This window comes from Caretta caretta, chromosome 3, assembly GCF_965140235.1.
Source record: "Caretta caretta isolate rCarCar2 chromosome 3, rCarCar1.hap1, whole genome shotgun sequence".
NCBI classification, from domain to species: Eukaryota; Metazoa; Chordata; order Testudines; family Cheloniidae; genus Caretta; species Caretta caretta.
The window spans coordinates 41,527,023-41,551,954 of NC_134208.1; the positions used below are offsets into that span (position 1 = coordinate 41,527,023).

Below are 24,932 nucleotides of genomic sequence, written 5' to 3' on the forward strand. Positions count from 1 at the left end.
ATTTTTAAATTGTTTTCTTATCCTTGACTTGGATCACTTTCACACAGAACATGACCCTGTGGGGAAATCCTTATCTTTAGGTCAACATTTGCTCTTTTTAGGAGAGAGATCTGTTCCCAGCTCAAAAAATAATATTAAAAAAAATAACACTGCAGATTTTTTCCCTTTAAATTACACTTTCACGCCTATTAGACTGACCTCACTCTTGGGAGAACCAATCAGTTGATTCTATATATAGCAACACATCTGCCCATAAATGGGCGGGAAGGGGTAGTAGCCTCTCTTTAGAGAGAGAAATTATTTTTGTTTTCCTCAGCCAGAGCCTGCTAAGCTGAGTGAGGCTGTTCGTCCTCTCAGCTGTGCAATTTTTATTTCTCCCTAGGTAAGTATGTTTCCATTTTTTTAAAAAATTCAGAATCAACAGGAATGATGATAGAAAAATGTTATATACTTTTCTGTACAAAATATATGACCAGTATTGGGGAAAAAAATAAAAAGGCATAATGTACATTTACAAATAAAAGAAAAATGACAAAAGGAGGGGAAAATATTGCATGGCATTATTCTGTTCATTAATTTTACTTTAATGGATATTATTGTATTTTCATCATTATCTTTCTACATAAATAAAACTCAAGGCAGGTGGGTACATATGCCTTCCTTATTCCAAATACAGAGTTCCTCTTTCTTTTGTATTTACTTAAAAAAAAGAAGAAAAAATAATTTAATCTTGAATATAAACTTAATATATATATCTTCTTACTAAATGTTCCATTCTACGCATCTGATGAAGTGGGTTGTAGCCCACAAAAGCTTATGCTCTAATAAATGTGTTAGTCTCTAAGGTGCCACAAGTACTCCTGTTCTTTTTGTGGATACAGACTAACACGGCTGCTATTCTAAAACTAGTCTATTTTTGTCAGTTATATTTTCAAGTACCTTTCTTAAAAAAATAGATTTCTGATTGTTATTGCTTTGTGTTCCTTGACGTGTTTTGATCCTCCAGAAAATTCCAGCTAAATACCTCTGATAGAGCTTTTGGAATTGCACTCATGCTATTGAAATTATGCCTGCTAGAAAGAGATAGTGGAATTGGATGATTACACATAAGAGCCAATGAAAGTGTTGTAATGAAGGATAATGGATGTTGGAATGCTTGGCAGTGACTCACTTTCACTATATCACTGTTTCACATTCTTTGTCTTCCAGTTAAAAGGACAGGGTGCATTTACAATGTGACTGGGAATCTCCATACTTTACAGAGAGTCTGTTGCAAACTACTTTTGTATGTGGAAAGTTAGGATGATTACATTTCGTGACATGTGGATTATATTTATTGGGCCAAATGCAGCTCTTGTGTAAGCAGTTTTAGTGACTTTGGATTCGTTCTAAAAATCAGAACAAAATGTTTATAAAATCATTTTTTTTGCTTTGAACATTTAAAATCTTCTGGAGAAAAGTTAATCAGTGTATGTACCCTGTCTGGGCCAGATTCTGCCTGGACCTTACATATGGACACTGTGGAAAGAGTTAAAAAAGGAGCCTTCACCCCTATATAGCCCACATAAGGACCAGGCAGAATTACAGTTCTTACAGTCATGGACATACAAGAATGGTTCCCTCCCTACTCCCCTGAAGGTTCATGGTGCCCTTCAGGAGGGTGCCCTAAGAGGGTGAGGAGGGGTGTCCAGGAGGCAGGGCCATGGCTCCACCTCCTACTTCTGTGCTGGCAAGCACAGCTGGATGGCTGCACAGGGGAGCATATGCACCAATGAAGGGGTGAAGCAGTGTGCAAAGCCTCCCTGGACACTAGGAAGGTCCAGGAGGATCTTGCCTGTCTGAGCCAAACTGCCTCCATATCTCTCCTTATTGGGGACTATGTGCAATTTGCATAATCTAGTCCTAAACATTTTTTCAGTTTGAGAACTCTGTGTTTGGCTCTTGAATACACTAGTATTTACACAGAAACATCAGCATTTAAGTAGTTTCACAAATAAAAAAGGGAAAGTAACATCAGATCCCATAAATTCAATTCCATCCTGATTAATTATCTCCTGACTGATATTTGAGAGCCACAGATGACCCTTGATCTTTACACAAGACTTCCATAGGCATTCATGTGAGTCCTACATATTAAACTGTGAGAGAATGTGTCTTTGTATAGGAATTTCTAAGAGACCAATGTAGCCATCTGAAAATTACTTGATGTGTTCTGTCTGAGGTCTTAGGGTACTTCCGGAATACGGGCATTTGAATTAAGTGGCAGCTGGGAGTTTCTTTTCTTCCATCTTTTACAAGATAGTACAGGCAACTGGGAATTAAAGATATTCTAGTGCTCTAACAGTTACACATAATGGGGTGTAAAGGGGAAAAATAGAGGACCCAAAACAGAGCATATTTTACTCTTCATTAAGTGATAAAATAAAATAGTGTAATCATTAGTGTAATCACAGTAGGCATTGGACAGCAGCTAGTGTATGGAAAAATATGAGTAGAGGCATATGCTGCAAAATATGTGGAAGCCGTGAGATTCCTACAGAAAAGTAAGAATAAGGATATGTGCAGAAGCAAAGGAGCAGGCTATACTGATCTTTCAGCTAGCATACCCAGGTAGGGTTCAGTCAGAGCAGGCAAGAGCTTGTCAATCACTCTTTGCACTTTTGCAGCCAGACAAGGGCAGAGACGAGCAGAGAAAGTACATACTGTGTGGTGCAGACTTGGCAATGGGGAAAAGATGCAAATCTGCAAGGCAGTTAAGATAGATGAAATGTACGGTAGAGGTGGTGGAATGCAAGTTGTCATGGGAACGCAAGTTGTCTATGGGGAGCACAATCATATTCTCCATCTCACAGCAGTCGATAATCCTACTGACCAGTTTATTGCGGGAGGGCCAGTGCCCAGGGGCTGTGTTTATGAGCTTATTAGAGTTACTACTGGTACTTTAAATCTTAAATGAAATCATTCATCTGACTAGCTAGCTTTACATCTAACCCCACCTCCTTTGCCACAAATGCATCCACTTTTTGAAGGTACTGTCCCGCAGTTCTTGATAAGCTGCTTTTGTACTCCAAATGTTATTATTGTGTAATGAGTCTGTGTATAGCCTAACCCCTGAACTCTGCCTTCACTCTACTTGTGACTGACTACCGTATATTGCATAGATAACACAAGTAAATATTCACATGTGACCCTCTCTAACTGACTTGAATAATCTAATTACTCTGCTAAATAGAAGTATGAATTAAACTGTTTTATATTTTATTTAGAGTCTCTAATCTTCTGGGCAGGGACCATGTCTTTGTGTTTGTACAGTGCCTAGTGCAATGGAGTCCTGATCTTGATTGGAGACCATGGGAGCTACTGTGACAGAAATATATATATAATATATATTTAAAATGAACAATAACCAATTGACCAGTTATACCAATGGGAGTTCCATATGAAGAAAGAGGGCAGAATGGGGCCCAGATACTACCCTAGAACTCCAGCTCTTCATGTAGAATTCCTTGTGAAGTTAATGGGAGCTGTGTAGCTGAGATTCAAGGGCAGTGTTTGACCATTAGGTCATATTGTATGTTGGCTCCATGGGAGGAACTCTCCTTAACATATGTGGGAGTCAAATATCACAAGTAGGGTATGGCCTTGGATGCCAAATTCTGAAATTTTGACTCTTCAATACTCCCTGACTGCCATGACTTTAAGGGGAGTTTCTCCTAGCTAGGACCAAGGACTAAGCAAAGAAACTGTAGGCTTTGCTATCTGTAACTGTTGAATTGAATTGACAGTCTTTAATTTGACGATAACTTTTGGGGTGGCTACACTAGGGTTTTGTGTAAACAATTCCCTCTGCTACTAACACTGGTTCAGCTGCATGGATGGGAGAGCTAGCGGAGCCTGGTCTCCAGTCTGCTACTAGTATATTAAGCCCCATGGGTGACATCCTGGATTACTGAAATCAATGGCAACACTCCTATTGACTTCAGTGAGGCCAGATTCTTACCCACATATCGTGTTATCTAGCTCTGTCCCAGGCAACCTGGCAAAATCCATCCATCTCAGAAAAATAAAATGTCATAAACACAATGTATCACAATAGATAAACAGGAGCAGACCCGGGAAAAGACTTCTCACAGAGAACACAGCATCTCCCATCTCATATCCACCCCATAATACCTGGGGTTAATCCTGACCCTATTGAAGGCAATGGGAGTTTTGCTCTTGACTTTAATGGGGCTAGGATTTCACCCTCCTCCTACCCCAGATATCCATCTAAAAGGACTGACTTTGCAGCACTTCTGAGTATTAAGCATATACTTCACAAGCATTGTACCTAATGATATTACATTTCGAACTGGTGCCAGGCAACAGCTTCCCTCTGTGTTAACAGAAGGCTAAATAAGTCTGGCTGCTCACATGTCCTCTTAATTACTTATAGTGAGGATCTGCATTCGAGCTGGTTGGCCATTTGTGTTTATATTCTATATAAAGTTTGGACAAACACTTTAGAATGTCTGAACCCTAATTATGAGGAAGTCTAGGAATTGAGTCATTTGGAATAAAGGGAAAGAGATACACTTCTCTGAAAAGTTAATTTTGTTTTTAGAAGAGAATTATGAACTTCAAAGTAGCAAAACCTGATCCACCAGCCACATGCATCTGATTCTGCTGATGTACATTTGGTCTCAGTAGGAGTTACATGCATAGAAAGTATAAGAATCTGGGACCATGTGGGTTCTGGGCCACCAATGCTTCTGCATCACCATTGGAAGCTTAGGCTATGTTCTGCTGGAGGATCCTGTGAAACTAGACCCTCCAGGAAGTACTGCCCAGCAGGATGTAAGTGGCAGCCTTCTGCAGGCCACTGATTGGCTCATGTTGGTATATAAACCAGGAAGCCGTCATGGGCAGCTGTCTGAGGAATGATACAGACTAGCTGCTTGCTTCTGCTCCAAACCTTGCCTTGCTGTGACTTAGACTGTGCTTAGACTCTCGCTTCTGACCCTGATTTGTCCCTGATTCTGCGACTTTTCTGCTGTCTGTAATCTTGTGCCTGGCCCTGACTCCCTGGTATCCTGACCTGGCTCAATCCCAACTCTGCCACTTGCCTCCCACCTGCAACTTGGTGCCTGGTATCCTGACCAGGTTTCACCCTGATCCTGCTGCTTATTTCCTGACCACATCTTGATAACTGACTGGTGCACACAGGCTGCCCACTGCCTGACCCTGACAGAAAGGATGCAGGATTGGGTGCATGACAAAGAGCATGTGGGGATATTCACAAAATAGCTTAATTGGACAAATGTAGCCTGAAAGCAAACACAGGTTGATCTTAACACAGCTGTGTCAATAGTGGAAGTGAGGGGATCCAGGAGCTTGTTTGTTTGCACCTACATGTCTCTGTAGAAACTAATTGTAAAAAGAGCTAGAGACATCAATCAGAGACTTACTAGAGTAAGAACTGCAGGACGGACTCCTTTTATCCTTTGCTTCCGGAAAAGCTCATATGCTACCTGAGAATTCTAATTCTATTTTTCCAAGACTTTGTTGCTGCAATTAAACAGTTATAATGCTTTCTTCAACAAATGAATGAATGAATAAAATAAAAATAAAAATACTTAAACAAGGTATTATTAGAGCTGCTTGAAAATTTTCATAAGTGTCAATTTTTTATGAAAATGTTTCAAATTTTTGTTTACCATTTATTTTCCATTTTCAAACTAAGATATTTTTGCACATGAATTTTTACAAATTTGAAATAATTAAAAACAATCTTACCATGTATTGAAACTGGCAAAATCAAAATCATTTTGTTTAAAATGAAAAAAGAGAAACAAATGTTTTCAATAAATATTTATATTAATGCATTTTGTGTGAAAAAATAAAAAAAATGAAACTAACATTTGTTTTTGTTTTTAATTGTGATTTTCATTTTATTTTTGGCTTGCTCTAAGTTACAAGACTCCTGTATTTTTCTTGAGATATAATATCCAGTTAAGTTGAATAGATGTATTATTCATTTCAATTCTAAAATATAGCTTTGCTCGATAGTTGATACATTTCCTGATCTACAATGTGAAACAGAACATGGATTAAAATATGTCCCTACCACTGCCTTTGATTTAAATAAGAAGTTATTTTGATGCGAGTATCTGAAGGAGTTTACAAGATGCATCTATTTCTATTTGACCTCCTTTGAGTTTTGTACTCTATATATGCAGTAATAATGGCTACTTGTTAGATCTTCTTGAAGTTGGGGAAAATAATTGATTATGATAGGTGGAAACCTGAGGACCATACCTGGGGACAGAATTTGCTGGTCCTGGTGTGGGCACAGTGAAGATGAGGAAGGTGCAAGGAGTCTTCTTCCCCACCTCATGTGGCCCACAAAAGACCCAGTCCCTCTGTACGCCTTCGGGGCAGGAAGGAGGTGGACCAGCATGCTGTGGAGGAGCAGGCTGGACCCCACAAAGGGATGTAATGGCTGGCACATGCCCCCTGTACTCCAGGGATCTAGTCCTTACTAAGGCAAATACTCACTGACCTCACTGGGAATTTGCCTGACTAAGGACCTCAGGATTTGGCCCAAAGTGCTTTGCAAACTTTATATATAGGAATTGCTCCACTCACCACTGAAATGCAACCACCTCTACTGTGGAATGTGGCAGCTGTTCAGCTGCTTGCAGCAATCCTGTGTGACCATTTAGGGCAGGATAACAGGAAGTGAAGAATCCCTGTCCAACTGAAACTGCAAGAGGAATTTAGGCAGGCAGATTATAATTATGCTATCTGTAATATAGCATATTTATCCAGGACACTGGTGGTAACATCCCTACTTTTTCAAAAAGGTGTCATTGGATTTTTAGTGAATACAAATGGATAATACCTCTGGGAGCACAATAGCTTTTCCTGACTCCATGCATGGGAATTACTTTAGTTTTGAGTCAGTGGGAAGTATGTCATATGAGGTCTCCCATCCAAGTACTGATCATATCCAGCCAGACTTAGGGCTGGTCTACAGTGCGGGGGGATTGATCTAAGTTATGCAACTTCAGCTATATGAATAACGTAGCTGAAGTCGACGTACTTAAATCTACTTATTGCAGTGTCTTCACTGCGGTGTGTCGATGGGAGAGCGTCTCCCATCAATTTCCCTTGCGCTTCTCACTGAGGTGGAGTACCAGAGTTGATGCTAGAGTGACCAGCGGTCGATTTATCGCATCTATACTAGACACGATAAATTGACCCCCGCTGGATGGATCGCTGCCCGTAGATCTGGCTGGTAGCGTAGACATGCCTTTAGTTAGTGAGATCACAGCCTGAGGTGGCTATATTAATCAGATATGACTTTGTCATTCATAAAATGGAATTGCTCAGGCCATAGTAAAATCACAAATACTTCAGCAAATAACAGTATTGTAAGGTTCTCAGGAAAGCATCATAATGGGTTGAAAGCCTTGGCTAAATATGACTGCCACTACTTATTTTGTAGGAGTTGGGGCCTGGAGGAAATTGCAGCATGTCATCGAAGAGAGCTCCATTTTACCAGAGAAGACATAAACACTTTGATCAGTCCTACCGCAACATTCAGACAAGATACTTGCTCCAAGAATATGCAGCAAGAAAGTAAGTATCACACATTTCCCATCAGTGTAGAGGAGCTTTTGTTGCAGAGGAATCCGTTTCAAAATGTAGAATTTTGTAAAAGAAAAAAAAGTGACTTTGTTCTGAATTTCAGACGTATGGAGAGCAATGGTTCTCAACCTTTTTCATACTGTGAATCCTCTGTCCCATGATCTCCCTGCTATCTAGCTGGGACCCTCTTCTATTTAGCAATATGGAACGGTCATGGCTCCCTGATAGCTGTTCATTACTTCCAGGTTGGAAACTCCTTCCGGAAAGCAAAGTAATGACTCGTAAAAACTCTCTTTGATTTTAGGGATGACCATTGCTATAGCATATATCTAAGCATGGGTGCCGTGTTTTTGTTTTTGTTTTAAAATTCTTCTTGCCAAATCTGTTCCTTGAAGATGTTCACTGCCTTGAAGGGGGCCTCATGCATTATGGGCTATTCCAGGTTGTGGTTCTTGGGATTCTTATTTCCCCTTTTATACCAAGTTACAATTTCTCCCATGTTCAAAATGCCTTTTCTTACCCATGGCTTCAAGGAACCATATGTCTCAAGTTCTGTTGCTAGGGCTACCTGAGATCACCTTTCTCCCAGGGTGTTACTGCAGCACTTCAGATCATCTGAGATGCTTGAGTTGATTGGCCCCACCTGCTATAAATGGAAGGGGGGCTACTGTAAGAGTGTTCACTGTAAGGGGTACATGCTCCTGGAATACATTTCATTCCCTGATTAATCAGGCCATTTGGTGGCCTTCAGAACATGCCAGAAGACTAGCATGAAGGGTTAGAAAAGTGGGGTTGGGAGTTGTTTAGAGGTAGGAAGATACTGTAGGAGGCCTATGCTCTCTGTTGGATGTTTCATAGGAGGGCTTATTGGCCCTGATATTTTACTGAAATTGTTTTTACAAAATTGTGCAATATGGTCAGAGTTTGGGATGGGCACAGTGAATAAAGACACTGTATTAAATTACATAAAAGGGCTGACAGCCTCCACTGAGATGATAACACTACTAGGCATTAGATACTAAGGATGCATGGGAGTGAATGTAACCCAACTTCAGTGTGTGAGACCCCATGTGTAGCTTAAAGTGTAAGTTTCTCACACAACACCGCACAGTTCCATTCAGCTGCTTGAATATAATTTCTTTGAACTTTGTAATTCCATGCTTTATCCGTATAGCCATTTTACAGTAATTTCTTTTTGTTTGGAAGGGTCGCTTCTAGACAGGCAGCTTCTTTTAAGTCCTCTGCCAGTACAGAAAGAACTACATGTAGGCTCTGTGCCAGGAGGTTGCACACCTCAGCCGAAGAAGAGTCACAAGAATACAGGAAAAGGTAAACTTGCATTGGCGCCTTTAAATCACTTTGTTGGGTCAAATGCCATGGAACAGACACTTTTTTTTGTCAGTATACTCTAAGGGAAAATTCCTGGCATTGTTGAAGTCAAGGTCAAAATTTCCACTGTCCTCAGTGGAACCAGGAATTCACCATGAAAGTTTATTGTAAGACACAGCACTAAATTTGCAGTTCAGTAACAAGGCAGTCACACGTTTTCATGACTGTTGACAAAAAGCTACCCAGGAACCTCTGAAAGATAGCAAGGTGGCAAAGTAGGTTCACTGACAGAGCTGTCAACAAGGTGGGAGCCTTCTATGACACTAGGTTCTTCATTAATGTCTCATGGCTAGAATACCAAAGGGCTGTGTGTCTCTTACATTTTATATTTCTTAGACCTTCAGTCCAGGGTTTTACTCCAAGTTGGCTGTGAAAACAGACTTAAAACAAGAAGAAATTGAAATCTACACTGAATCTGACACTTTAAAAATAAGAGAAAATATACTGTGCCCTTACTGAATACTAAGATTACGTGTTGAGGACAGCTTAATTGTATTAGAGTCATCTCCCTAACATCCTATTTATCAAGAAGATAACTTGCCTCAGTTACAGCATTGATATGAAGTCCTATAATAAATGTGCTGACAACTATATTCCATTTCATCAATTTGAGTGGCTGTATATGCCCTGACGTACTCCACAGTAAATACACCAAAGACTCAGCCAATGTCTGTTATGAAGGCTATAGATAGTGGAATGCATTCTTCTTTTTCCTTTGAAGATAATGTGAAGGATTACAAGCTATCCCTTTGATGCCAGTTTTGCCATCATCAAGAGAGATGTGCCCTGGAAGCAGGGTGCAGTTTAGAAAAAAATCTTAATCTGTTTTGAATTTTTAACCTATTTCATTATTTAAAGAGATACAGCACATGCTGAACAGTACAAGGCAGAATAATCCTGGAGCTCACATTATGAAGAAATTATACAAAGAAATAGCTTAAACAACCACACAAATAAGGGCTGGATTCAATATTCATTGAAGTAAATGGGAGTCATAGAGCTGAAGGTCAGAAGGGACCACTGGATCATCTCGTATGACCTTCTTTGTATCACAGACCACAAACACCACCCAGCACCCACACGCTAAGAACAACTGAAATGAGACCAAAGTATTACAACCCACAGGAGATTAGACTTTTATGTGCCACAGGCAGAGAATAGGAGGGACAGAGGTACACCAGTGCTCAAGAAATGACTAAGTGAGATATACTCAGATAATCCCAGGAAGTGACACACTCCCCAAACTACAGAGGAAGGTAAAAAACTTCTAAGTTCACTGCCAGTCTGACCTCACATAGGGTGATGAGCATGTGAGCTAGAACCAGCCAGCCAAGCACCTGAGAGAGAGATTGCTTCAGGCTGCCTCAGATCTCTGGCTCTCCCCCAACAATGTTCCATATCCTGCCATGGCCATTCCTGATGGTTCAAGGGAAGGAGGTGTGTGTGTGTTTGTGAAACCCTCCTAGAATACATTGGATCCCTGCTGGTGGCTGGCTGAAACCCTGAAGCATGAGCTTTAGGAACATAAGACATAAACCAGAAGTGAGCCCTAGGGCTGTTGAGGAGTTTTTTCATGGGTGGTGGATTTGGTCCTAAGTTCTTATTTTCTGTCGTGAAAGTCATGGAAGGGGCACATTATGTCATACACTTTGTGAAGTTCACCTTGTTGGAATTTCCCTTGAATCAGCCCATTGGCAAGGCAAGCAGGTGTGGATTGCTTCCTGGACCATAACCATCAACAAAGAGGAAGGGGCTCCTCCTCCTAAACATGTTGATGATCTAAGATAATGAGGAGTCTTGGGAAACCTACTGAGAACCAGTGCCTCCACATTGCTCACCACCACTCCCCATTATTCTCCATGGAGGCCTGGCTGCTTCAGGAGCCTTACTCTCTACTGGTGGTTTCTCCCTACACCCTTTTCTGAGATCAGCATTATCAAGGGGGAGGTGGGGGGGAAGGAGAAGAGAGGGGTGCAGAATGACAAGCCTTCTCCTGACCTGGGGTGCCAACACCCCGGTTCCACAGTAGGGACATTCTTACAGCTATTCCTGACAGGTTATGCTAGGTTTGCCCCTCCTGCTCACACTCCTTCAGAGGAGAATATGGTTCAGAACACTTGTATCTTAGGCGTGAAGTGGGAGTGTGAACATGGCCCTCCTCCCTGTGTCTGAAGGACTGCCGGGTGGGGGGTAGTTCATGCTACACCTTTTTACAAAGGTGCATAAGGGCCACTGTTGAGCACATTACTCCTCATGACCTGGCGGCATTATGCTCACTCTTGGTTTATACGGGCAAAAATGTCTCCAGCCACTGGTGTACCTCCCTAATTCACTAATCCAGCCTGAGCTATTATGGTTTTAAAGGGTCTCTTGGCCTAGATGCTGGTACACATTCCCTGCATGGTGTGTGGACTCATTCTGCATGAGCACCTTACACAGCAGCAGAGGATAGGGCAGAGGATCTGTGCAGGGAGCCTGCAGAAACCGCTTCTGCCACGGGGGTGAGGCAGCCTCTACTGTGTGCTTCACTGCCTGAGGGGAGGATACTGCTGCTTTTTCCCCCCTTGGTATTTGAACAGGGTAGTGGCCAAGGATTTGATCTACAGTTCTTAGAGTTACATGTTGGTGGTTTTTGTCTTCTACAAAATATGGGGTATAGATAATGATACAAATAAGAACAAACAGAAACTGAGAGAGGGGAAACCAATAATACACAAACCACAAAAGGGTAAAGAAAGGAAGGAAAGAGCCTTGATAGTCTTAGGAAATTTGGTATTTGATTTCTGTAGATTTTGTTCTTATAACTTAACTCTATTTGCAGAATCCCTGGGCCACCTCCTCAGCTGGGGTAAATCGGCAGAGTTCCCCTGACTTCAGTTAATTCCCACCGAAGATCTGGCCTCATATGCTCACAGGGAAGAGAAAGCAAACAGAAGGCTCATTCATTTGCAGTTTTTAAGATGTTTGTTTTGAGATCGGGAAATGGTTCACATGATCGAATCTGTATCTGTGTAATGCTGCTAATAGGACTTCCAAGCCCTCATCTGCCTGCTGTGTATCAGTGACAATAGTAAAGCCTTGACGCTGGGCTAATCCTAAATAGTTTTCTCTTACCATACAGGACTCATGAGCAAAAGTCTGATATAAGTGAAGAGAAGAGGATCCGGTTTGCTGCCAATTTGGCTGATGTGGAAGAAGAGCTTCGTTCAGCCAGGCTCCTTGCAAGAGAACAGCTGGATAGAGTTACCATACAAAGGATGGTACTGTACCAGAACAATTTAATTTCCTTTCCAAGCAGAACTGTAAACTCAACTGCAGTTTAGAACTGTGCTTCACAGAGCCCAACAGCGGGTTGCATCTGTTAATATTTGAATATAGCTTTCAGACTAAATCTCTGACACTGGTGCTACATGATGCCCCTTCTCTCTGCTTTTTATTTCTATCCTGTGCAATAGGTAGAAGAACAAATGGCCTTGGAAAGATACACCGTTGAAGAAAGTATAAGTCGAGCTCCTGAAATTTTGGTACGACTGAGGTCTCATACTGTTTGGGAAAAAATGTCTGTGAGGCTTTACTTCACTGTACAAGGATTTCCTACCCCTGTTGTACAATGGTAAGAGTTTGGCCTTTCCAGTCCTCTAAAACTGGTGTTAAGCTTGTTTTCCATTTGGTAGCTCTGACAGAACTATTCAGTGTCATGTACATAATGGTCATATTAAAAACCCTTCATAATTCTCATAGATATGTGGATAGTAGTTGTGGATACTGCAGTTAAAGGACAAACTTTTTGTAGTGTATCAAGTAAATATATATTTCAGAATGCTAACTGCAAAAAATGGTCATTAATTTAATTGATAATAACCTAGCAAGTGGTAAAATACACTGAGTTTTGCTAAATATTTTATAACAAGACAATAATATCTAGTATCAGGGGGTAGCTGTGTTAGTCTGTATCCACAAAAACAACAAGGAGTCCGGTGGCACCTTAAAGACTAACAGATTTATTTGAGCGTAAGCTTTTGTGGGTAAAAACCACACTTCTTCAGATGCATAGAGTGAAAATTACAGATGCAGACATAAGTATACTGACACATGAAGAGAAGGGAGTTACCTCACAAGTGGAGAACCAGTGCTGACAGGGCCAATTCAATCAGGGTGGATGTAGTCCACTCCCAATAACAGATGAGGAGGTGTCAATTCCAGGAGAGGCAAAACTGCTTTTGTAATGAGCCAGCCACTCCCAGTCCCTATTCAAGCCCAAATTAATGGTGTTAAATTTGCAAATGCATATATGAAAATATCTAGTCGTTAAACATTGGACATTGAGAGAGAATGCCTATGCTTGATGAGATGGGAGTGCATTCTTCTGTCAGTTACATGGTGCAACCTCACTAATGGGATTAAAACGATACAACTGGCAGGAGAATTTGGCCTTTGAAATTTATCATCAAAAGTGTTCTAGCTGGGGTAAGTTATCAGGGGTCTGTCAAGAATCAGAAACCACAATAAGAGGCAAATTTCCACAAAAATCTGAGAATCGTGTTATTCTTAGGCTACAATTCAAAACAGATTTTTAGACCTTTTTGTCAACAGAAGGAAGTTGGGATCTCTTTCTCTGTCTCTAGAAATCCTTATTGAAAGGAAGAGTCAGGTTAACTGATGGATTTAAAATGATAAAGACGATATCCTGGATGACATAGCCATTTTCAGCACTTGAAAGAAACTCAGGCACATATTTTAAAAATTGGAATTGTAGCTGATAAAATATTTATTCCCCTATGTCTAACATCCCCTACCACTGACTGAGCTAGAAATATGGAGTCTGATTCTCAGCTCCCCTTAAGTTTCTTTTGCACCACTCCAACAGTGCAAAGAGTACTCAAAGTAATTTCAGTTAGCAGCTGAGGATTCCCCTAGAACAGATGAATCATGAGCAGCTCTAGGCTTGGAATAGCCAGACATATGTCAACCCCTCCTGGCACTACTTCACCAGCATCGTGTGTGTGTGTGTGCCATGGTGGGTTGAAAGCATGCCAGAGTGGGAAGGGCAAAATTAGAGCATCATGCTCTCAGGTGATCCTGGCCAGTACAGCAGCCCTTAGGGGACCATTATCTAGCAGTGCAAGTTGTTCTAACTCATGCAAGGGATCAGTTTGACTGTGCGGACTGAGGAGGGGCACATAAGTGGCATGAAGCCACCTCTGTCCTCTTTGCTAGGTACCCAAAATTGCTACTCTGTGGATCTGAGAGCAGAGTGTACTAATTGGGCCCGATTCTGACCTCATTCACAGTAGTGTAAATCAGAAGTCACTCTGATGAAGATATCAGACTGTTATGAGAACAAAATTAGGACCATAGTTTTTCTGCACTCAGCCCACCCTGTAACCCTCGCCCGCCCCATCGCCTCCCTTCCATACTGTGCAAGGCATTTTTTTTTATTTGCATGTGGCAGTAATGACCACGCACACCCTGTCTGGGGCTTTCACTACTTCTGAGTTATGTGGCCAACCTTCGCTCACGTGAATAAAAAATAACATTATGGTACCTAACCTCATATATTATCTATGTGTACAGCATACACAGAGAGATAGCTGTAAGATTTCTAGACTGGGCTAGACTGAACTGTAAGGTTCAGGCCTGAGAAAGGGGTGGCAAATTCTGTCCTAGGGGAAGCCCGGGGGAGAATTGTCTCAGTCACAATTCTGTCCCTGCTGCTCACCCTTTTTATGTGAAGTGACTTATAGAGCTAATGAGGATGCAGCTTACTTCTGTTTATGCCAGTTAGCTCTGACGGCTAGTGGGCTGGGGAGTTCAACACACTTTCTCTCATCTCTATCCCCTCCCCACTCACCTGCTCAGGGTGGGTGTGTAGCTTCACATGCACACCCCTGCCCAAATGATAACTACTTTCTTTCATTCCATTGCATGACCATGTCTGGGCAGGTCATGGTCAGGCTCTCTGTATCTGCTCATGTATACAGAGAGAGCTCAGTTATTAATACATGACATCCTGATGGAATAATCTATAACTTTTACTGTGGTTTATTTATTTTTTTCTTGATTGTTAGGTATAAAAATGAGGAATTGATTTCGCCTGCAAGTGAACCGGGAAAGTACAGCATTGAAAGCAAATATGGAGTGCATATGCTGGAGATACACAGGTATATTATTCTGATGAATAACAGAATGTTATTTAGATTATGACTTTTAACTGAAATAATTTCCTGCAAATACATCTGAAAATTTCTATAATGTATTACAAAAGAGTCACAAAATACAGCACACTTAACTTCTGCTTAGCTGTTACTTTGGTTTAGGTGGCAAGATACTTCCCAAGTAGTCTGGATATGGGGTCAGTGTAATGAAAAGCTAGGGATTTCTATCATAGCACCCAAACTGTCAGCAAGAAAAAAACAAATCTAGAGGTAAGTGAACAGAAAAAAAAAGGATCAATTTAAAAAAAACCCTCATTATAATATTTTAATCTCATCATTCTGGCAGCTAGAGTGGCACAGTTTGTTCTTCTTTAATAGTCTATTCCATCATGGCAGCAACTCTTTGTTCAGAGCTTGAAGCTTAGAAAAGTTTAGCTAGTCGTGGCTAGAAAATTCAATGGACGGTATTTGGCTCTGTTAGCAGGTTGTCATGTTTTGCTTGCCTTATATATTTGTTTTTCTGTGGTTGGGAATGGGAGAGTCCAATGGTTTCTTTAAAAGGTTTTAAGTTCTGAAAATCTATATTTATCTATTTTAAACCATTATGTCTTGAAGACAATTTAAAAGTCATGGCATGAAAGAAAAACAAATGTCGTAACAGGTGTCAGCACTCAAAACCAACCCTCACTAAACCTCAGCTAGGACACAGGGTTGCAATACTGTATTTCACATATAATATATGACTTGGTACAAGTTTAAAAAAAACCAAAAGCAACAACTGTGTGGATGGAACAATGGTGTCAAGACAGAAAAATAAGGGTCTAAATATTTTCATCTGTCCTTACTAATTTACCAAAAATCTGACCGCAGGCTACATTCAAACAGTTCAAATATTTGTGTGTGATATTTGGTTGGCCACATATTCACTCACCCATCCTGTCTCCAGCTGTCAGCCATAGCCCTGAGCTAGGCCAGCCAGAAGTAGAGGAACAGTAGTGCACCATTCCTTCTGCTTGAAGCAGGAAGCCCTGTTCCCAAATCTTTGGCTTCTGTGGAAAGGGATAGCTAATCCCTAACCTCCTTCCTTTGGCTCCAGTGGATAGTGGAGAAATTTATTCCTGTCTAGGAGACTTCCACAATAGCCACTGGGCTCTGCCCCACTTATCTTTATTCTTTACTCCCCTTCCTGGATGAGGGAGGAAACTATTAGCCTCCTCCCACATCTTCAGAATTCAGTTTGCTGGCCACTTCCTGCACCCTTTAAGGGCTCAGATCATGGCTGACCCATACCATCTGTCCTGGCCCTTTGGGTGTCAGGAAAGGCTGGTGAGAGACAGCCTGTCCAGAAGTGAGAATGGAAAAACTCTTCCATTGCTATTTGGGAGAGTGAGAGTGGTTGCTAGTGGGTGATGTTTGGGTGACTGAGTCCCAGTGGGTGGCACCACGGGTGAGTGTGATGGTACCTGGGTGCCTTTGTTGGTGCCAGCAGGTGGCTGTGTGCATGAATGTGGGTATGGGTGCCTGTGAGTAGCATGGGGGCGAGTGGAGTAGTTTTGTGAGTGTCTTTTGTTGTGCCGGTGGATGGATGTCCAGGGGAATATGGGTGGACGTGTTGATGCCTGGCTGGGAGGGTGCTTGTTGCTGATCCCCTCCCCAAATATTTCCCCCCTCTCCTCCCTACCAGGCACCCACACTCGCCTAGATAGCCACCCACTCCCCCATAGGCATCCATACCTACTCACACTCACCCAGACACACCAACAGAGTCATTGACTGGCACCCACAAAGGCTCCCACACCCTCTGGCATTCCCCCTTGCCTAGCCACCACCCACTGGAACCTATGCCCATCCATACTCACCCAGACACACCCACACTTATCCAAACAGCTAACCCCTGGCACCCATACACTCACTTCATCTTTCCTATTCTCTGCCAATACATTCTTTTCCAAGTGAAGCTTCCCAACTTCTTCCTGAATTATTCACCTTTTCCTTGTTTAACAGTTGTTTGCCAAAACGATCCTGTCTAATTGGGGCAGCTTCATGACTGATTCTAACTCCGAGGCATACATTGTCTTGAACTAATATTTCTAAACTCCACTAAGCCACTTTATTACCGCTTTCTTTCATGTGAAACTGGTTTGTGGACTGTATGAAAATGATAGAAATATGACATGCACAAGGCCCTTCTTGAATAGTGAGATGATTGTCATAAAATTGCGGCTGAGGTACGGACAAGCCATGGAAAATTGTGGAAAAGTAATAATGGACCTTGTTATATGTGGTAATAAAAGTCCATTATTACTTTTCTGCTATTTTCTGCTGTTGGCCACCCGAGGCTGAGAGTGGGGGCTCCCGCTGTCAAAATTCAGTGGAAGTCTAATATTGCAGAATACGCAGTTTCTGCAATATTGCAAGTTAAGTAGGGCCTTAGACATGCAAGAAATAAAAGCCCACTTTGATATTACTAGCTATATCTTTTTAATACAAAAAAAATCCTGCCTATTTCTTGTATTTGGAAGGAGAAAAAAAGATGTGGTGTAGTCCTTAAAATGGATGATCCAACTATCTGAAATGTGCTTATATTATTTTTTGGATATAGAACAGCTAAGATCATTTACCTAGCCACTTCTGTACTCTTCTCAGCTGTCCATACCAAAGTGCTGAGCTACATGTCATCTGAGCTGTGGACAGTTTTAAAATGGCTTTGGAATTTCTTGGCTGTCTTCTTAGCACTTCTCCGAAGCTTATGTAGTGAACTTTTACTTATGATGCAAGTGTGACATTTATTCCTATGAATATACTGGGTGTTTCTTGTCCCCAAATAGAAAAATTCTTGAGATGCCAAAAACAGAGCATCACCTCATTTTAAAATTGTAACTGGAAACTTTCATCTGCCCATTTATCTCAGAGGACTCACAACCTGTACAGTAACCCAGATCACCTTCATAGCTCCATCTCAGATTTTTAAGACATCCTTTGGTCAATTTACCATATCTTCTGGATTCACATGACACAACCCTTTTCATATACTGTTGATTTCTGGCTGCTTGGAGGGGTCTTATGCTAGCCTTTCACCATTGGGGACCTGAGTTCAAGTTCTGTCTTGAGTAGTAACGACAAATGATGTTGATGTTTGCATTGTAATTCTGACTTGTGCACTTCCCCAAATCCCATTTCACAATTCTCAGAAACATAGGAATTGCCATACTGCATCAGGCCACTGGTCCCTCTAGTCCAGTATCCTGTCTCTGACAGCGGACAATAGCAGATGTTTCAGAAGAAGGTGCAATAAACTGGGAAGAGAGGTAGATACGCTGGAGGGTAGGGATAGGATACAGAGGGGCCTAGACAAATTAGAGGATTGGGCCAAAAGAAATCTGATGAGGTTCAACAAGGACAAGTGCAGAGTCCTGCACTTAGGACGGAAGAACCCCATGCACCGCTACAGACTAGGGACCGAATGGTTCGGCAGCAGTTCTGCAGAAAAGGACCTAGGGGTTACAGTGGACGAGAAGCTGGATATGAGTCAACAGTGTGCCCTTGTTGTCAAGAAGGCCAATGGCATTTTGGGATGTATACGTAGGGGCATTGCTAGCAGATCGAGGGATGTGATCGTTCCCCTCTATTTAACATTGATGAGGACTCATCTGGAGTACTGTGTCCAGTTTTGGGCCTCACACTACAAGAAGGATGTGGAAAAATTGGAAAATGTCCAGGGGAGGGCAACAAAACTGATTAGGGGTCTGGAACACATGACTTATGAGGAGAGGCTGAGGGAACTGGGATTGTTTAGTCTGCGGAAGAGAAGAATGAGGGGGGATTTGATAGCTGCTTTCAACTACCTGAAAGGGGGTTCCAAAGAGGATGGCTCTAGACTGTTCTCAGTGGTAGCTGATGACAGAACAAGGAGTAATGGTCTCAAGTTGCAGTGGGGGAGGTTTAGGTTGGATATTAGGAAAAACTTTTTCACTACAAGGGTGGTGAAACACTGGAATGCGTTACCTAGGGAGGTGGTGGAATCTCCTTCCTTAGATATTTTTAAGGTCAGGCTTGACAAAGCCCTGGCTGGGATGATTTAGTTGGGGATTGGTCCTGCTTTGAGCAGGGGGTTGGACTAGATGACCTCCTGAGGTCCCTTCCATCCCTGATATTCTATGATTCTATGAAATGGTTTAGGGGACAGCTATGGAATAGCCTACCTTTAGGGGAAATTTCTTCTTTACCCAAACCAATTAGAAACTGCAGTATGCCTTGGAGCATACAGGTTTATATCCCTTCTATTTCTGTAACCGATCTAATGTAAGTGTGGATGTTCTCAATTACCAGTATAAATGTCCTATTCTTGTGTTCATCTGATTAAGCTTCAGTGATATCACATAGCAATGTGTTCCCATGGTCATTATAAAGTATTTTCTTTTCACTCTTTAAACTTCTGCTTTTTTCTTTCATTGAATGTCCCCTTGTTCTTGCAATTGAAGAAATAGGATCATTTCCCTATACGAGTCACTAATTTTATGTCTTTATTCCCCCCTAGATGGGCTTCCTTAGTTAAGACAGAAGGCCAATCTTTTCAATATTTCTTCATATGGAAGCCTTTCCTGGCCTCTGATGATTATTTTCTCCTGGCTCTAAACAGGCTCTGTTTCTGTTCTATTCATTTGAGCTAGGATGAACACAGTATTCCAGATGCAGGTGTACCACTGATTTATATAATGGCAGACTATATTTTCTGTATTATTTCTATCCCATTCCTTATACATTCTTTTTTACTGCTGTTGCACCTTTACTTCTATTGATCAGTGGTTTTTGTTATTGTCCACAGTAACATCTAGTCTCTCGTCTAACTGTTTACAGTTAATTTAGACACCGCAATGTTTGTGACTAGGTCAAAAGATTTCTTCCAGCATGGATGCTTTTGTCAAGACTACAAAAAGAAAAGGAATACTAGTGGCACCTAAGAGACTAACCAATTTATTTGAGCATAAGCTTTCGTGAGGTACAGCTTACTTCATCGGATGCATTCAGTGGAAAATACAGTGAGGAGATTTATATACACACAGAACATGAAAAAATGGGTGTTATCATACACACTGTAAGGAGAGCGATCACTTAAGATGAGCTATTACCAGCAGGAGAGTGGGTGTGTGGGGGGAGAAAAACTTTTGTAGTGATAATCAAGGTGGGCCATTTCCAGCAGTTAACAGGAACGTCCGAGGAGCAGTGGGGGGTGGGGGAAATAAACATGGGGAAATAGTTTTACTTTGTGTAATGACACATCCACTCCCAGTCTCTATTCAAGTCTAAGTTAATTGTATCCAGTTTGCAAATTAATTCCAATTCAGCAGTCTCTCGTTGGAGTCTGTTTTTGAAGTCTTTTTGTTCTAATATTGCGACCTGTAGGTCTGAAATCGAGTGACCAGAGAGATTGAAGTGTTCTCCGACTGGTTTATGAATGTTATAATTCTTGACATCTGATTTGTGTCCATTTATTCTTTTACGTAGAGACTGTCCAGTTTGACCAATGTACATGGCAGAGGGGCATTGCTGGCACATGATGGCATATATCACATTGGTAGATGTGCAGGTGAACGAGCCTCTGATAGTGTGGCTGATGTGATTAGGCCTGTCATAAATATAAAGGGAAGGGTAAACCCCATTGAAATCCCTCCTGGCCAGGGGAAAGCTCCTCTCACCTGTAAAGGGTTAAGAAGCTAAAGGTAACCTCGCTGGCACCTGACCAAAATGACCAATGAGGAGACAAGATACTTTCAAAAGCTGGGAGGAGGGAGAGAAACAAAGGGTCTGGGTCTGTCTGTAGTTGTCTTGGCCGGGGATAGACCAGGAATGGAGTCTTAGAACTTTTAGTAAGTAATCTAGCTAGGTATGTGTTAGATTATGATTTCTTTAAATGGCTGAGAAAAGAATTGTGCTGAATAGAATAACTATTTCTGTCTGTGTATCTTTTTTGTAACTTAAGGTTTTGCCTAGAGGGGTTCTCTATGTTTTTGAATCTAATTATCCTGTAAGACATCTACCATCCTGATTTTGCAGGGGGGATTTCTTCATTTCTATTTACTTCTATTTTTATTAAAAGTTTTCTTGTAAGAAACTGAATGCTTTTTCATTGTTCTCAGATCCAAGGGTTTGGGTCTGTGGTCACCTATGCAAATTGGTGAGGCTTTTTATCCAACATTTCCCAGGAAAGGGGGGGTGCAAGTGTTGGGAGGATTGTTCATTGTTCTTAAGATCCAAGGGTCTGGGTCTGTAGTCACCTAGGCAAATTGGTGAGGCTTTTTACCAAACCTTGTCCAGGAAGTGGGGTGCAGGGTTTTGGGAAGTATTTTGGGGGGAAAGACGCGTCCAAACAGCTCTTCCCCAGTAACCAGTATTAGTTTGGTGGTGGTAGCGGCCAGTCCAAGGACAACGGGGGGAATATTTTGTACCTTGGGGAAGTTTTGACCTAAGCTGGTAAAGATAAGCTTAGGAGGTTTTTTTCATGCAGGTCCCCACATCTGTACCCTAGAGTTCAGAGTGGGGGAGGAACCTTGACAAGGCCCTATGATGGTGTCCCCTGAATAGATATGTGGACACAGTTGGCAACGGGCTTTGTTGCAAGGATAGGTTCCTGGGTTAGTGGTTCTGTTGTGTGGTGTGTGGTTGCTGGTGAGTATTTGCTTCAGGTTGGGGGGCTGTCTGTAGGCAAGGACTGGCCTGTCTCCCAAGATTTGTGAGAGTGATGGGTCGTCCTTCAGGATAGGCTGTAGATCCTTGATGATGCCTTGGAGAGGTTTTAGTTGGGGGCTGAAGGTGGTGGCTAGTGGCGTTCTGTTATTATCTTTGTTGGGCCTGTCCTGTAGTAGGTGACTTCTGGGTACTCTTCTGGCTCTGTCAATTTGTTTCTTCACTTCAGCAGGTGGGTATTGTAGTTGTAAGAATGCTTGATAGAGATCTTGTAGGTGTTTGTCTCTGTCTGAGGGGTTGGAGCAAATGCGGTTGTATTGTAGAGATTGACTGTAGACGATGGATCGTGTGGTGTGGTCTGGGTGAAAGCTGGAGGCATGTAGGTAGGAATAGCGGTCAGTAGGTTTCCGGTATAGGGTGGTGTTTATGTGACCATCACTTATTAGCACCGTAGTGTCCAGGAAGTGGATCTCTTGTGTGGACTGGTCCAGGCTGAGGTTGATGTGGGGGTGGAAATTGTTGAAATCATGGTGGAATTCCTCAAGGGCTTCTTTTCCATGGTTCCAGATGATGAAGATGTCATCAATGTAGCGCAAGTAGAGTAGGGGCATTAGGGGACGAGAGCTGAGGAAGCGTTGTTCTAAGTCAGCCATAAAAATGTTGGCATACTGTGGTGCCATGTGGGTACCCATAGCAGTGCCGCTGATTTGAAGGTATACATTGTCCTCAAATGTGAAATAGTTATGGATGAGGATAAAGTCACAAAGTTCAGCGACCAGGTTTGCCGTGACATTATCGGGGATACTGTTCCTGACGGCTTGTAGTCCATCTTTGTGTGGAATGTTGGTGTAGAGGGCTTCTACATCCATAGTGGCTTCCATTGGTCAATTTACGTAAAAGAATAAATGGACACAAATCAGATGTCAAGAATTATAACATTCATAAACCAGTAGGAGAACACTTCAGTCTCTCTGGTCACTCGATTTCAGACCTACAGGTTGCAATATTAGAACAAAAAGACTTCAAAAACAGGCTCCAACGAGAGACTGCTGAATTGGAATGGAATTAATTTGCAAACTGGATACAATTAACTTAGGCTTGAATAGAGACTGGGAGCGGATGTGTCATTACACAAAGTAAAACTATTTCCCCATGTTTATTTCCCCCACCCCTCACTGCTCCTTGGACGTTCCTGTTAACTGCTGGAAATGGCCCATCCTAGGAGTTCCCATCCTAGCACATACAAGCTGAGCTGCAAGAGCTAAGAAATATGGAGTGAGGTAAAAGACAAAATGACTGACCAAGGACCATGTGTTGTGGCTACTCTTGCAGTGAAAGAAGGACAGAAGGACTATGAAACTTCATGAGTTCAATTTGGTAGCGTTTCTGACAAAAATCTTCCTTCATGAGGGAGGCAGTTAGTGGAGGAGGCTATAGAGGGGACACCATAGGGGCTGTTATGCACTCCAGCCCCACCCCTTCTCACACCCTCCCCCAGCACAGCACTGACATGGCTCCTAAACTAGGAGCATGGATAAAGCTGTTCTACTAGGACAGCAAAACTGAAACACTGTGCCCCCCAGCTATGGCCCCTCCGACCCTCAGCCACTCCTGCCGTGCCACCTATACTAGGAAGCAGGTGTCAAAATCTTACGCTGGGTCTGCGCTGACTGGAGAACCATCCGTTTCCCCAGCTCCATACTAGAGGAAGAGCTGATTAAAATAAAGCGTGTGTGTTTGTGTGCGTGTGTGGGGGGGAGTCAGGAAAAATTTTTTGGGCCCTCCCATCTCCATTGTCCACATTTTGAAAGTTAGCAAAACTTTGACCATCTCTACCAGAGGGTATCCCCTGGGGATCATCTACAGCCTTTTATGCCCAGGCAATGGAAAAGGTCCTCAGCATAGGAGAGACTCCAGACAACTGAATTCATACCGAAAGTGCGTGTCTTTAACCAAATGCGTGGTTACTACAGTCTCCATTCTGTTTTTGACATGGGTTGAAATGAATGCCAATTCAGGCAAAAATGTTATTTCACTCTGCACTCCTGTGGTGCAATCTATGCTAGCCAGACGGATGAACATGTGCATTTTAAATGTACGTATCTGCCAGTGTAAAGGTCCCAGTGCAAATATTAACACTCAAGAACATGATAAAGATTCAGGGCAGTTTTACCTTCACACAAACTATCATTATCTTGGGACAGACCTAATTCTGCATTCCCATCTCATGCTATTGAAGATAAACTGTACGCATTTCATCTGACCTTTTCAAAGTTTAGGAAACACATTCTTGACCAGAATATTAGGATAACTGATGAAGAAACCACTCCCCAGCCTCTGTAGACACCAAGAATCCACCATAATTTTTACACAAGATCCCGTATACCTCGGACTATCATTTAGGAAATTTAGTTTTGTTCAGATGTCCAACCAGAATAGATGCATTCAATAAAATTGATAGTTTGCTCACTGATATTGAATCTTAGGGCCTTATTCAAAGGCAAATCATTAGGAGCTGCTGTAATCTGCACCTTTTTCTGGCCTCCCTCAAAGTACAAGTTAAACCAACATGATATGTAACTTACACCCACTGACCACGTTACACATTACCTTGATTTTGGCCCACTGAATCTAAAGACATTCAAAGGTCTCTCTGCACTGCATTCAGCTGTGTGATTGCAGCTGGAATAAGCATATCTGCCTTAGCTTTAATCTACTAGCCCGGCTGAAAATAGCAGTGAAGACGTGGCAGTATAGGCTTTGGCACAGGCTAGGGAATGCGTGTATGTATTCAATATCATGGACAGGCATGTACAGTCCATGCTGAAGTCCATGCCACTGTGTCTTCACTGCCATAGTTTTAGCCATGCTAACCAGATTAAAGCTAGCACAGTTATACCTAGCTGAGTTGCAATCACATCTTCACTTGCAGTGTAGACGTATCCTAAACTGGTGTAACGCATATGAGGCAGAACTAGATTAGAGAGACATAGCTGGAAAAGGTCAACTGTCAAATTTCAAAGTAGTAGTCTCTAGCAAATGTGTAGACCTTATCTTCAAGTTACAAATTGC

The 24,932-nt window shown here is 42.0% G+C and overlaps 1 protein-coding gene across 5 annotated transcripts in view; it reads left to right on the top strand.

Annotated features, from left to right (window-relative positions):
• The first annotated feature begins 301 nt into the window (after positions 1-301).
• MYOM2 (myomesin 2) overlaps positions 302-24,932 on the top strand; it is a 140,751-nt gene continuing 116,120 nt past the window's right edge. For all 5 annotated transcript variants that reach the window (XM_075126455.1, XM_075126454.1, XM_075126453.1 and 2 more), the window contains exons 1-6: positions 302-382; positions 7,490-7,623; positions 8,839-8,961; positions 12,143-12,281; positions 12,477-12,634; positions 15,090-15,182. In XM_075126455.1, coding sequence (XP_074982556.1) covers positions 7,517-7,623; positions 8,839-8,961; positions 12,143-12,281; positions 12,477-12,634; positions 15,090-15,182 — 620 coding nt within the window. In that variant the 5' untranslated portion in view covers positions 302-382; positions 7,490-7,516. The remainder of the gene's footprint in view (positions 383-7,489; positions 7,624-8,838; positions 8,962-12,142; positions 12,282-12,476; positions 12,635-15,089; positions 15,183-24,932) is intronic.